Consider the following 15,418-nt stretch of genomic DNA (forward strand, 5'->3'; position numbering starts at 1 on the left):
TGCTACTCTTACTAACAGCTACCATTGGCCTTCCACATTTTCTCCTCTTCCCACTACCGTCTCCCCAGCAGCTTGGTGCACAGTGCCATGTCCGTGGCTCTAGCTGACCTACTAGGCGGATCGGACACTCTCACGGTTTTCCAAGGCTGATGCTGATTTGTGAGCAGGATGCACTTGGGGTGGGATTCCCTCACTGCCTGCAAGGTCTGTTTGGTGGTTACCCATTTATTCACTGCTACACTTCCTTAAACGACACAGTGACGGTGTCCAAAAACTTGTGTCCACGAAACTCTCAGCCTTGTAATTGCACTGTAGTGCCTCCTAGGTGCCAAAACCTGGAGCACAAGTTGCTTCTCTAGCTGGAGGCTAGAGACCTTCTATCCATGGTCATTGAGATCACCAGGAGGGTCTAGGACATCCCAGACAGACAATAGGAGACAGACTTGGGCTCCTATCACAGCCTGTGGTAATGCTGGTCATCGTCATGTAATCACTAAATAATTCCAGTAAATGATAAACTTCGTCACTTTCATTCAACGAGACTCGTCTAGTTAGACCAGAAAGGTGGCTCTATGCATTAAACCACAGGAGGATACTGCACAAAAAGCTCCTCCTAGAATCAAGATTCATTGCAGAGAACTGAACACTTTGAAAAACTAAACAAAACTGAGGCTACAGACTCCAGGGAGAGAAAGGAAGACTTGCATTTACATAGTGTCCACAGAATATCCACAGTGCTTTCCAGTTCATGAGGAATTTGCAGTTATGTAGCAGCCAACTTGCACACAGCACGTTCCTGGTAACCGTGACATGATAATCACTGAATGATCTGTTTTCATGAAAACTGCTTGAGGGGTAAGCATTGGTCAGGGCACTGGGGACAACGTACCCAATCTAGACAGTGACACAGGATTTCTCACATTCTCCTGAGAGAGGAGACGAGCCTCAGTTATTCCTTTTATCTGAGCGGGGTGCCGCACCTTTGGCCTCTGGATCCCGTACTCGGGTCTCGAGTGGGATCGCCTTTCAGTTCAGAAGCGAGGGAGCTAACCATCGAGTCATGGGTGAGAATCCTCTCGTAACGTTCACCGAGGATTGGAGAATTGGCCAAATGCTCGGTCCCCAAGACTGAAATGGCAGGTGGAGTTTAATTTAGATAAATGCGAGGTGTTGTATTTTGGTAAGACAGACCAGGGCAGGTCTTACACAGTTAATGGTAGGGCCCTGGGGAGTGATGACGAACAGAAAGACCGAGGGGTGCAAGTACATAGTTTCTTGAAAGTGGTGTCAAAGGTAGAAAAGGTGGTGAGAAAGGCACTTGGCATGTTTACCTTCATTGGTCACAGCAGTGAGTACAGGAGTTGGGATATCATGTTCCGTCTGCACATGACATTTGTTAAAGCCACATTTGGAGTACTGTGTACAATTGTGGTCACCCGTTATTGGAAGGATGTTATTAAACAGGAAAGAGTGCAAGAAAAGATTTACAAGGACATTACCGAGACTGGAGGGTTTGAGTTATAAGGAGAGCCTCTAGGCTGGGACCTTTCTCCTTGCAGCTTAGGAGATTGAGGGTCGGCCTTGTAGAGTTTTATGAAATCACGAGGGGCTTGGATAAGGTGAATAGCAAATGCCTTTTCCCCAGGGTAGGGGAGTCCAAAACTAGAGGGCACAGGTTTAAGTTGAAAGGAGAAAGATTTAAAAGGGACCTGAGGGTTAACTTTTTCACGCAGAGGGTGGTGCATGTATGGAACAAGCCACCAGGGGAAGTGCTGGAGTCTGGTACAATCACGACATTTAAAAGACATTTGGACAGGTACATGGAAAGGACAGGTTTAGAGAGACATGGGCCAAATGAGGGTAAATGGGCCCCAGTTCAGTTCAGGAAACCTGCTGGGCACGGACTAGTTGTGCCAAAGGGTCTGTTTCCATGCTGCACAACTCTGTGGATGCAAGGCAGCTTGGGCAAAGGTGGTCTTTTTACAATGTATGAAATAGGGGCAGAAATAGACCATTCGGCCCCTCGAGACTGCTGAACTGTGCATTAAGATTGCAGCTGATTTCGGAGGGAGGGGATGCGATCCCCTGGTTTGGTGAGACCAACGGTAGACTGAGTGGTCCTCCAATAGTTTGCCATTCCAATACAGCATCCTGTTCCCAAACTAACCTCTCTGCCCCCTGGTGCTCCAGTAAAACCAGCACAGCACTCACTGCCCCCACGCCCGCAACTATCCCCCTCTCCCTCCAAACCCGGAGGACACGCTGACTAATCCATCCTGCAATGCGCTGTCACCTTCAGCTCACTCTCTGTCTTCTGTTTCTCTGCTGTCAGCTCCGAGAGCGAGACCTGGAGCTCCTGGGACTGGGTGGAATAAAACTCACGTTCCTCCTGCAGAGCACAGGCTCTCTTTTCATTCTCCTGTAGCCTGCAGGGGAGAGAAAGGCAACAACGTGCATTGATATAGCGCCTTATTATCGCATCTTACGGCGTGCCGAAACACTTTTTTTTGTCTTTATTCATTCACAGGCTGGTGAGGCAGCATTTATTGCCCATCCCTAATTGCCCAGTGGGCAGTTAAGACTCAACCACATTGCAGTGGGTCTGGAGTCACATGTAGGCCAGATCAGGTAAGGATAGCAGTTTCCTTCCCTAAAGTGAACCAGATGGGTTTTTCTTGACAATTGACAATGGGTTCGTGGTCATCATTAGATACTTAATTCCAGATATTTATTGAATTAAAATTCAACCATCTGCTGTGGCGGGATTCAAACCTGGGTCCCCAGAACATTATCTGGATCTCTGGATTGACAGTCCATCAATGATACCACTAAGCCATCACCTCCCCAGCCAATGGAGTCCTTTTGCTGTCTACTTATTAGGTTGGAAGGGAGACAACAAACCGAGGGTATTTTCCAGGTTTGGAGTTACAACTGAGTGCGACAAATTCTATCCCTAAGTGCAGGGCCTAGTCAGAGCAGCAACAATGATGGGATGCATTTGTATAGCGTCCTTAACACCTCCCCCCACTTTCCGGAAGATCCATAGGAGAGTTAGCAAAGAACATGTGTCACCCAGACTGATGAGGCGGTCTGAGGTCCACAAGCTGTTGGTCAAAAGTTTAAGGAGTGCCTTAAAGGAGGAAAAGTGGGAGGGAGAGCAGCCGAGGGTGGCTGAAAAGTTGGGAAATTCCTGGATGCACTGTATAAAGTGAGGGGAAAGGGAGCTTTGAAAACTTTGAAAAGCCAAGCCCGTCAGCACCCCCCTTTCCTCACCTCTCCTCTGCCAGCTGTTTCTCATGTTGCAGTTTCTTCATGTCCTCCTCAATCTGCTGGAGGATGGCCCTTAAAGTTCCGCTGGATTGGTAGAGCTGCTGGTTCTTGCTGCTCAGCTCCTGAGCCTGGTGCTCACTGTCCTTCAGCCTGTCCAAGGTCCTCTGCTTCTCCTGAGACAGCGCCTGGGCGAGGGGAGAAACCAGCAGAGCCGGTGAATCGAGGAAGCCATCCCCCCGCGCCCCTCCCCTGGCGACGAACACCACACCCCAAGGCTATTACACCCTGCCCTGACACTCCAGGTAGGGAAACTCCATTTCAAAGCCTCACCTCCAAGTTGTTCTGCAGGGACTCAGAGAGATGGTGAAGATGCTTCTTCTCTTCTTCCACCGCCGCCAGCGAGCTGACCGTCACCTCCAGCTCCCTGAAACGGGCAATGACAAAGTCAGCACCACTCCCTCTCGCATGCAAATCTGCCAACCCAGGCTGCCCTCATGTAGCATCACTCTGCAAGCTCACCCTCAGCAAGCCCGAAAGCGTCAATAAATTCAGTGCACGGTTCTATCCTCCAACACAGTCACTGTTGTAAGTGGGCAGAGTACCGGCCTCCTTACTCAAGGAAGGATATCAATGTTCTGGAGGCGAACCAGAGGAGGTTTATTGGATTAATACTGAGAACGAGTGAAAGTTTAGACATAATGGGCTTGAAGACAGAGGGTGACCTTTCGTTATGAAGAGAGATTGGATAGACTACGCTTGTGTCCCTTAAAAAGAAGGGGATTGAGAGGAGATATGATTAAGGTGTATAATATTGTGAGGGGCATGGATAGGGTAGACAGTGTAGTGATTGAAATGTAAGGCAGCCTCACAGAATACGAGTTCCCTGATTGGGGCTCTTAATCTAGTCCAATCCAGGAGCCCTGGCTGATATAAAACGATGGCTGTCAGAGACACACTCCGAGAGCTGACGTTGAAACGAGGCAGGACTAAAGTCAAGGACTGTTCATGTGTAAATAAAGGGTGACTTGGTGATGGATACTGGCCTCTGCGGAGTGATTTCAAACAGGAAGAGACTTTTCCCCTTGATGGAGGGATGAATTACCAGGGGACATAGATTTAAGGTAGGGGGCAGAAGGTGTAGAGGGGACGGGTGAAGATCTTTTCACCCAGAGGGTGGTGGACATATGGAACTTACTGCATGTAAGGATGGTAGAGACAGAAACCCTCACAACATTGAAGAAGTACTTAGATGTGCATTTGTGATTCAAGGCTTCAACGTTATGGGCGAAGTGTTGAAAATGGGATTAGAATAGCTGGGTACTTGTTTCGGACTGACAGACACAATGGACTGAAAGGCCTTTCTCTGTGCTGTAGATCTCTATAACATGAAGACTTGATTGAAGTGTGGATGATCCTGATTAATCTTCTTGAGGTACACATGGAAAAGATGTTTCCTCTTGTGGATTAGTCCAGAACTAGGCGGGACTGGCTTGAAATTAGGGGTCGCCCCCTAGTAGGACCAAGATGAAGAGAACTTTTTGTTCACTCAGAGGGTTGTGAGAAAATGGACTGCTCTGCCTTAGAAGGAGTGGAGAGAGGATCATTGAAAATTTTTTAAGGTGGAAGTAGAAGGATTCTTGTTAGGGATAGGACGGTGGAATTCAAAGAGATTACAGAATCATAGATCGGCCATGATTTTAGTGAATGGTAAGCAGTCTTGAGGGGCTGAATGGCCTACTCCGACTCCCTTATTTGAATGTAATATAGTAAATGTTCACAGCCCATTTTTGCACAGTAAGATCTCACAAATGGCAAGTGAAAGCATGATCAGATGAGCTGAGCCACAGTGGAGGAAGATGGCGTTATAATCATTGCTAACAAATTAATCTAAGCAACGAGATTAATCAACAGGACATGACTTAATGTGAATCATTTGCATTTAAATAAAACCTTTAACATGATGAGAATGTCCCAAACCCACTTCACAGAGGTTCACGTTGGGGAAATGTTGACACCAAGTCATGAGGTCAGGTACCATAGGCTTTAGGAAGCACCTTAAAGAAAGGGAGAGAGAGTGAGATTGAGACAGAGAGAGAGAGAGAGAGAGGAGGGGAAAGAGTGTGTGAGAGAGTGAGAGGGAGGGGGCAGAGACAGTAAAAGGGTAAGGGGGACAGGGGCAGAGAGAGTGAGACTGAGAGGGGGAGAGGGTAGGAGGGAGAGGGGGGAGAGGGCAAGAGATGGGGAGGGAGCAGAGACAGCGAGGGGTAGAGACAGCAAGGGGGCGAGGGGTAGAGATGGCGAGGGGGCGAGGGGTGGAGACGGCGAGGCGGTGAGGGGCAGAGACAGCGAGGGATAGAGACAGCGATGGGGCGAGGAGCAGACGGCGAGGGGTAGAGACAGCGAGGGGGCGAGGAGTAGAGGCGGCGAAGGGGCGAGGGGCAGAGATGGCGAGGGATAGAGACAGCGAGGGGGCGAGGAGTAGAAACAGCGGGGGGGTGAAGGGCAGAAACAGAGAGGGGGTGAGTGGCAGAGATGGTGAGGGGACGAGGGGCAGAGACGGTGAGCGGGCAAGGGGTAGAGACAGTGAAGGGGGTGAGAGATAGAGACAGTGAGGGGTCAATAGGGAGAGGGTCAGAGATGATGAGAATGCGAGAGGGCGTATTTGAGAGGGTGTGCATGGGCTAGTGAGGGGTGCGGTGGAGAGCATGCGTGAGAGTGCGAGGCTTTGGCGGGGGTGGTAGAATGGAGTTGTTTAGAGAATTAATTCTGAAGCTTAGCGCCCAGTCAGCTGAGAGCACAGCTGCCCTTAGGAACGTAGAAAATAGGAGGAATAGGCCATTCAGCCCTTCAAGCCTGCTCCATCATGCAATCTGATCGTGGCTAATCATCCAGTTCAGTACCCTGTTCCCGCTTTCTCTCCACACCCTTAGATCTAATTCTTAGGGCTGAAGGGATCAGACTCCTTCTTGAAAATATTCAGTGTTTTACCATAAGACCACAAGACCATAAGACATAGGAGCAGAAATTAGGCCATTCGGCCCACTGAGTCTGCTCCATTCAATCATGGCTGTTCCTCAACCCCATTCTCTCGCTTTCTCCCAGTAACCCTTGATCCCCTTGATAATCAAGAACCCATCTATCTCAGTCTTAAATGTACTCAATGACCTGGCCTCCACAGCCTTCTGTGGGAGTGAATTCCACAGATTCACCACTCTCTGGCTGAAGAAGTATCTCCTTATCTCTGTTCTAAAAGATCCCTTTACTCTAAGGCTGTGCCCGCGGGTCCTGGACTCTCCTACCAATGGAAGCATCTTACCAACATCCACTTTGTCCAGATCATTCAGTATTCTGTAAGTTTCAATTAGATCCCCCTTCATCCATCTAAACTCCAATGAGTATAGTCCCAAAGTCCTCAAACGTTCCTCATATGTTAAGCTTCTCATTCCTGGGACCATTCTCATGAACCTCCTCTGAACCCGCTCCAGGGCCAGTACATCCTTCCTGAGATATGGGGCCCAAAACTGCACACAATATTCTAAATGTGACCTGACCAGGGCCTTATAAAGCCTCAGTAGTACATCCCTGCTTTTATATTCAAGTCCTCTCAAAATAAATGTCAACATTCCATTTGCCTTCCTGACTACTGACTCAACCTGCAAGTTGACATCATCATAGAATCCCTACAGTGTGGAAACAGGCCCTTTGGCCCAACAAGTCCACACCCACTCTCAGAACATCCCACCCAGACCCATCATCCTATAAGCCACCGAATCTACATATCCCTGAACACTACGGGCAATTTAGCATGGCCAATCCACCTAGCCTACTCATCTTTGGCCTGTGGGAGGAAACCAGAGCACCTGGAGGAAACCCATGCAGACATGGGGAGAATGTGCAAACTCCACACAGACAGTTGCCCGAAGGTGGAATCAAACCCAGGTCCCTGGCGCTGTGAGGCAGCAGTGCTAACCACTGAACCACCGTGCCACCCCAAGTGTACCTTGAGAGAATCCTGGACTAGAACTCCCAAGTCTCTTTACATTTTAGACTTCTGAATTTTCTCCCCATTTAGAAAATAGTGCATGCTTTTATTCTTCTTACCAAAGTGCGTGACCTCACACTTTCCCACGTTGTACTCCATCTGCCACTTCTTTGCCCACTCTCCTAACCTGTCCAAATCCTTCTGCAGCCTCCCCACCTCCTCAATACTACCTGTCCCTCCACCCAGCTGTATATCGTCTGCAAACTTAGCCAGAATGCCCACAGTTCCTTCATCTAGATCATTAATGTATAACATGAAAAGTTGTGGTCCCAACACTGACCCTTGCAGAACACCACTTGTCACCAGCTGTCATCCTGAGAAAGAGCCTTTTATCCCCACTCTCTGCTTTCTGCCAGACAGCAAATCTTCTATGCATGCTAGCACCTTGCCTTTAATGCTATGGGCCCTTATCTTACTCAGCAGCCTCCTGTGCAGCACCTTGTCAAAGGCCTCCTTGAAGTCCAGGTAGATAACATCCATTGGCTCTCCTTGGTCTACCCTGCTTGATACTTCCTTAAAGAATTCTAGCAGATTTGTCAGGCATGACCTCCCCTTGATGAAACCATGCTGACTTTGCCCTACTTTACCATACACTTCCAAATATTCAGAAATTTCATTTTTCACAATGGACTCCAAAATCTAACCCACGACTGAGGTTAGGCTAATCGGCCTGTTATTTTCCGTCTTTTGCCTTACTCCCTTTTTAAACAGGGGTGTCACGTTAGCGATTTTCCAGTCCGCTGGGACCCTCCCTGACTCTGGCGCTTCCTGAAAGATCACCACTAACGCTTTCACTATCTTTTCAGCTATCTCTTTTAGAACTCTGGGATGTAGTCCATCTGGTCCAGGTGATTTATCCGCCTTCAGGCCAATCAGTTTTACTAGCACCTTTTCCTTGGTGATGGCCAACATACTCAGCTCTGTCCCCTGACTCTCTTGAATTTTTGGGATATTACTCGTGTCTTCCACTGTGAAGATTGACACAAAGTAATTATTCAGTTCCACAGCCATTTACTTGTTGCCCACCACTATCTCTCCACCGTCATTTTCCAGTGGTCCAATGTCTACTTTTGCCTCTCTTTTGCCCTTTATATACCTAAAGAAACTCTTACAGTCTTCATTTATATTACTGGCTAGCTTACCCTCATATTTAATCTTCTCCATCCTTATTTCTTTTTTGTTGCCCTCTGTTGGTCTTTGTAAGCTTCCCAATCCTCTGGTTTCCCACTGGTCTTCGCCATGTTATATGCTTTCTCTTTTGCTTTTATGCTATCCCTGACTTCCTTAGTCAGCTATGGTTGCCTCATCCTCCCTGTACCATGCTTCTTTTTTCCTAGGGATGAATTTGTGCTGTGTCTCCTGAATTACTCACAGAATCTCCTGCTATTGCTGTTCCACTGTCTTTCCTGCTAGGCTCCTCTTCCGGTCAATCCTGCCCAGCTCCTCCCTCATACCTCTGTAGTCACCTTTATTCAGCTATAATACCGTCACCTCTGATTCTATCTTCTCCCTCTCAAATTGCAGAGTTTTAGCCTCAACTGTTTTCTGTGGCAGAGAATATCAGAGGCTCACCAGTCTCTGGGTGAAGAAATTTCTCCTCATCTCATTCCTAAATGGCCTACGCCCACATCCATAAGTTGCCACCCCTAGTTCTGGACTCCCAGTCACCAGTAATATTCTTTCTGTGTTTACCCTGTGAGAATTATGTAGGTTTCTATGAGGTTCCTCCTCATTCTTCTCAACTCCAGTGAATATAGCCCTTATCAATCCAGTCTCTCTTCCCACATCAGTCCTGCCATCCCAGGAATCAGTCTGATAATCCCTTGTTACAGTCCCTCCATCAGCAGAACATCCTTCCACAGAAAACGAGACCAAAACTGCACACGCAACACTCCAGGGTGCGGTCTCACCAAGGCCCTGTACAGTAGCAGCAAAACACTTCCTAACTGATGGGCAAAGGGAGTCTGGGGTTAGAGGGAGGCAGAAATCTCACACAGTTGATGGGAGTTATCGACAGTGGTGCGCGGGGGGGGGAGTTTGAAAAATATGGGAGAAAACCATGAATGACAGAGATGATAAGCAAAAAAAATGGCAGTTCTTGATGCTGACTGGAAGGCCGGAGGTCGGCAGCCCAATGGGGCCGTGGGCTGGGATTGGCCTCTCTGAGAGGTGCCAATTCTCTCAGATATCACAGAGAGGCCAATGAGCCTCAAAATTGGGTCACCGAGGGAAATGGCTTGGGAAAGCGCTTGGATATCCAGGATTTAAAGATATTCCATAGGGGAATGGAAGAAACTGTCCTTTTAAACATTTTTTTATAAACGTAACTGTTTATCAGCTACAAGTTTGACAGAGAGCCAAGTATTGTCCAATTGGTAAGGAAGAATCTATGTGCTTTCTGTTTGGCTTGGTAGGCAGGTCATGATGAGGATGGGTGTGAGTGTGGGGTGAGACAGGGGGTCTGACAATGGACCCCTTTCTCCAACCACTTCACCTGCCTCCCTCCTCCATCTCCTAACCCTGACCCCTTCCCCTCCATCAACCCCTCTTCTGCCCCCATCCCCCATGCTGCCTTTCTCCTCCACCCCACCTCCTGCCCCCATCCCCTAACCCTTCCGCCCCCTCCCAAACCCTCTCCCTCCCCACCCCCTCCCTCTGCCCTTCCCCCACTGACAGTGACACTGCTCCCAGAGCTGACTGACTGACACCGCTCTGTCTATCCCTTCTCCGTCCTGCCCCTTTACCTCTTTATCTGTTCCTGCTCCGACTTCAGGTCCTGGACCATTTCCTCAATCCTGTTCTTTTCCACCTCTAGGACCTGATTCAGTCGCTCCAGCTCCTGCAACGGGATTGAAATGTCACGCTGACTTCAGATCTCCACGGTGCTTGCAACCAGTCCCCTTAACCCTCCCGCTGGGGAGTTTAAAAATACCTGGTTCACAAAATCTACACTTCACCTCGTCCTGCCCAGAATCACCAGAAAATGGACAATGGAGGCAGTGTCTGAAAACGTAGCTCAAAAAGGGAGTGAGTGTGAGGGCTGGGGAGCTGCCTGTGTGATGGTACCGCCACTGTTCTAGTAATCTAGAGCACCAGATTGACATTTTGGGGACATGGGTTCGAGTCCCACTCTGGCTGGTGATGAAATTTGAATTCAACTTCTAAAATTCTGTTATTTTTAAAAACAAAGGGCTAGTGTAACTGTTGTCGATTGTTACCTCTGGTCCTGAAGGGAAGGAAATCTACTGTTGTTACCCAGTCAGGCCTACATGTTACTCCAGACCCACAGCAATGACAGCTGGCTCCAAACTACCCTCTGGCCTATAAATGCTGGCCCAGCCAGCGATGCCCATATCCCGTGAATAAATTAAAAATAAATTACTGTGGAAAAAAAACACATTTTGATGAAGCTTTGCATTCTTGCACTCATCAGGACAATTCACAAGAATACCAATTTAAGGGGGGATTAAACAACATTTATAGGAGAATGCTGATTGGTTGGCAGGTGGGCTCTAATTGGCACAGGAGTTGCCATGGGGAGTGCACCCATAAAATGCTGATTGATGGTTAACAGCAGGCTCTGCTGAATTCAGAGTCAACATGTCTGGTTTGAAAATTTGAATTAATCTTACATCTTTTCTCAGCAATACTCAAGTCCTACGCTACCAAGCGACAACTGGAAAAGACATAGGGAAAATAAGACAGAGAGGTAAAGAAGAAAGGAGTAAGATGGTGAGAGAGGGGTGAATATTGCCAAGGTGCCAGTATGTGAGCTAACGGTTACAGGGCCACATGGGGGCACCTTGCGCCACCTTGGCTTTACTCACCGCCTTCTGTTCTCTCTGCAGACAAAGTTCCTCCGTCTCCTCCATCAATTTGTCTGGGAAAAAAAAATCCAAGTCCACATTACAACTCATGAATTAATTAGCATCCATTACCCAGAGAAAAAAAAAACTCATTAGCTACACAGTCCCATCGACAAAGTCTCGGCCTGCATTTACGTGGAGTCAGCGAGACTCCCGGGAATTCCAAACGTGGCAGACGGGACCACATTCTGGGATTTGTGCTCCCGTTCCCGGGCTCCTTTTTTGATTTTTTGACAGCATGGGGTAAAGTTAGTGGGGCGGGGGGTGTTTGGGGGGGATTGGTGGGCAGTGAGGCCTGTATTCCTGATTCAGCTGACCCCACAGTGAGGTTAGACATCTTGTAGCTCCTGCAGTGTTCTTGAAATCAGGCTGGCTGCTCAGGAATCCCCTGCTCAATATCCCTCAGAGTTATCGCAAAGCCTAGCCTGAATACAGGGAGCTTTGCAAAGGCGGAAAATGGCCTCAGAGTAGAATCTTTCTTGACCAGAATGAACACAGTGGGCCAGTTGGCCACTTTCTGTGCTGTAAAACATCTGTGGGTCTAACTTCAAAAGACCCTACCAAGCCAACCCATGCCCCATCAGTCTATTCTTGATCCTCAGTAAACTGATAGAAGGCATCATCGACAGCATTATCAAGCAGCACCTGCTCAGCAATAACCTGTTCAGTGACGCCCAGTTTGGGTTCTGCCAGGGCCACACAGCCTCGGCTCAAACATTCACCGAAGATCCTCAGGCAGTACCTTCCAAATCCACAACCACTTCCATCCAGAAGTACCAGTACAGCAGATACATGGGAACACCAACCCCTGGCACATTCCCCTCCAAACCACTCACCATCCTGACGTGGAAATATATTGCCGACCCTTCACTGTTGCTGGGTCAAAATCCTGGAATTCCCTCCCTAAGGGTATTTATGGGAGGACGGGGTTCAACCCACAGCACATGGACTGCAGCGGATCAAGAAGGCAGCTCACCGCCACCTTCTCAAGGGACAATGCGGGACAGGCGATAAATACTGGCCCAGGCAGCAATGCCCATATCCTGTGAGTGCACGTTGTTCTAACTCTTACCCACTTCGGATGATGTGTGAGTCTAGGCCCACAGCTAATAACTGCTTGCTACAGTGGTCTAAGAAAAGTACAGGCACCCTTGTCGGGAGTAGATCAAAAATATCCCGAAAGCTATTTTATGGCCAAGCTAGATGGCAGTGATACACAGAGGAATTATCAATGATGCAGGAGATTGCTGGTTTTGCCTTGAGTTGCCAAGGCCATGCTGATAATGACATGGTGAACCAGCCTCTGAACAGTCAACTCCTTCGGAGAGTTTCTTCCCCTTCTTGGCAGGGATCCAAAGAGGATGGAAAGCCCTGGATTCAAAATCCCCCTTTTATTTTTAAATCATTGAGTGAGACAACGTGAGATGTGGCCCTTTGACCTATCGTGTCAATGCTGGCGCTTTTGAAAGGCTGCTGCTGCATAGTCTTTCCCCTGGCCCCCCCACCCTGCCCCAACCAAATATTCAGCCAGTCACCCTTTTCCGGGGACTTCCGATTCCATTACCAGTGCAAACCTGGAATACGATGAGGAGAGACGCTGGGATCTCGAACTGGAGGTCGGAAAGGTTGGCGGCACATTGCTGTTGCTCCTGGAGTTCCTGCACATAGTGCTGCGTGTCATGCTCCAGGAGGATTGGTTTAAAAGGTGTCCCTTTGAGGAGGGTGCTCATGGCAATAAGCTGTCAGCTGGAGCCTGGCATGTTCACCCTTCGAGGCAAGGGATGCCAACTACGTTTACATAGTGGAGATGCTGTCACCGTGACCTTCCCCAGTTCCAGACACTCTGCCCGGTGGTCACTCTACCTTACCACCTTCACACCATCAGAGTGAAGCTTGACTCTTGGGAAAACAGTCATCAATTGCCTCCTTCTGTATTTTGGTCATTGGCAGAGGAAGGGGCTCAAACGTGACCGGTGAGTGCGTCATCTTTACCAGCGGCTGGAGGTTTCCCCTGTAGAGTCCCCTGGAGATGAATCGCCACAAGCAGAGACAGAAGTTGCTGGAAAAGCTCAGCAGGTCTGGCAGCACTTGCAGAGAGAAATCAGAGTCAACCTTTCGGGGTCCAATGACCCTTCCTCAGAACGGTTAGCTCTGATTTCTCTCCGCAGATGCCGCCACACCTGCTGAGCTTTTCTAGCAATTCCTGTCTTTGTTTCTGACATACAGAGTCTGCAGCTCTTTTCTGATTTTACTAATGACCAAAACCCTCCCTGGATGGTTGGCACACCCCTTTCTAGGGTTCTGTCAGGAGTAGGTGGGACAGGGGAGAAAGCGGGTGTCAGAGGAGGCCACTAACTGACCCCAACAGGGCATCTGGATTAACAGAAATCCTCTTGAATTTGGTGTTGGGATCATCAGGTGAAGCCTCTCCGAGCTCAGGTGAGTAAAGCAGCAAAGCAGTGAGCTCTCCAAAGCACACAATGCCCAGGAGAATCATGCCACTCTTTCCCCAATTATATTTAGCAATTGGTCACGGGTTGGAGGGGGTTTGGGGGGGGGGGGGGGGGGTGGGGGGGGGGGGGGGGGCATAATTGGGCATCGTTGACACGTCAGCGTGGGCAATATTCCAACTGCTGGCCTCCGACTGAGAGCTGACCTAAGTACTCCTGCTTCTCCTTGGCGAGCTGTAGGCCTTGGGCCTCGAGACTGCCGATCATCGCCTCCCCGAGCTGGGCATTCTGCCAGGTTCTGTGGACAGACAGAGACACAGAGAGAGACACAGGGAGAGAGAGAGAGAGAGAGACAGAGAGAGAAGCAAGATCAGTACAACAGCATGGACTGGATGCAATGGCTTCCTGGAGTTATCACTGCACTACGAATCCAGGGGCCCAGGTCATGCTGTGGGGACCTGAGTTCCGATCCCACCACAGAAAATTGGATTTCAAATCCATGAAAACCTGGAATTGAGCATCAAATTGTGGGGGAAAGGGCCATGCCGTTTGCTGACAGCCTCAAAAGGAGGAATTTGACCCAGTCCGGCCTACGTGTGACTCCAGAGCTACAGCACTGTAGCTGACAGCCTCTGGGTAATTAAGGATGGACAATAAATGCTGGTCCCAGGTCTCGTGGGTGGATAATTTAAAAAAAAACTCAGGCTCACTGAGAATCGAACAATTCTTCACAGTGATCCTTCACAACGCTCCAAAATACTCAAACTGATGGGACAAAACACAGAAGGCTGATGGGTGTTTAGAAACCTTACCAGCACATTTCTCTTGCCAATAACAGTTGAGGAGGCCCACAGGCTGCTATTCTTACCCAACAAGTTTTCGGGGTGTAGAGACGTGGGCAAGCTCAGACAGGGATGTACCTCAGCAGCAGAACAGTACACAATACAAGGAAGATGCATCCCAGCAACCTCAGGGAGATGCACTGCACCGACATGCAATGGTGTTAATACCGTCACCACCGTTCTAAAGACCGTGAGGAACTCTTCCAATAAACACTGTATGTCACCATGTTCACCACACTGCCCTCTGAGTGAAGGGGGAGGGGCTGTATTTTACAGAATGAGAAGGGGCATTGACACCACCCTCTCATCTACCTGGTCCCATTATCACAGATGTGAGCCAACTATTCCAGGGGGGCACAGGATGGGGAAATGTGGTGTAAAGCCATGCTCAAGGACTCGGAGGAATAGCGGGTCCTCCTGCAGCTCCACAAAGAGATCGCCTCACAGTCACACTGTGGGAATCTACTTCCCCAAATACAAACACATGCCTCTGAACTCTCTACAGTCAAACATCAGCAGGACCATATCCATATAAAGTACAGAGAGTGCTGCACTAGCAGATGCACGCTGAAACACTGAGGGAGTACTGCACTGTCACAGGGACACTGTCCTATAACAGAAACACTGAGCGAGTGCTACACTGTCACAGGGACACTGTCCCACAGCAGAAACACTGAGGGAGTGCTGCACTGTCACAGGGACACTGTCCTACAACAGAAACACTGAGTGAGTGCTGCACTGTCACAGGGACACTGTCCCACAGCAGAAACACTGAAGGAGTGCTGCACTGTCACAGGGACACTGTCCTACAACAGAAACACTGAGGGAGTGCTGCACTGTCACAGGGGCACTGTCCTACAGCAGAAACACTGAAGGAGTGCTGCACTGTCACAGGGACACTGTCCTACAGCAGAAACACTGAGGGAGTGCTGCACTGTCACAGGGACA

At 49.0% G+C, this 15,418-nt stretch overlaps 1 protein-coding gene across 1 annotated transcript in view; it reads right to left on the minus strand.

Annotated features, from left to right (window-relative positions):
• The window catches only part of plekhd1 (pleckstrin homology domain containing, family D (with coiled-coil domains) member 1), a 150,726-nt gene that overhangs the window by 102,782 nt on the left and 32,526 nt on the right, over window positions 1-15,418 (minus strand). Inside the window, exons 5-10 of the mRNA XM_048600484.1 lie at window positions 13,835-13,926; window positions 11,140-11,192; window positions 10,057-10,151; window positions 3,601-3,694; window positions 3,274-3,455; window positions 2,294-2,426 (exon numbers count right to left, since the gene is read on the minus strand). Of these exons, the coding sequence (XP_048456441.1) occupies window positions 2,294-2,426; window positions 3,274-3,455; window positions 3,601-3,694; window positions 10,057-10,151; window positions 11,140-11,192; window positions 13,835-13,926 (649 nt within the window). The remainder of the gene's footprint in view (window positions 1-2,293; window positions 2,427-3,273; window positions 3,456-3,600; window positions 3,695-10,056; window positions 10,152-11,139; window positions 11,193-13,834; window positions 13,927-15,418) is intronic.

This window comes from Rhincodon typus, chromosome 8, assembly GCF_021869965.1.
Source record: "Rhincodon typus isolate 14 chromosome 8, sRhiTyp1.1, whole genome shotgun sequence".
In the NCBI taxonomy this organism is placed as follows: Eukaryota; Metazoa; Chordata; class Chondrichthyes; order Orectolobiformes; family Rhincodontidae; genus Rhincodon; species Rhincodon typus.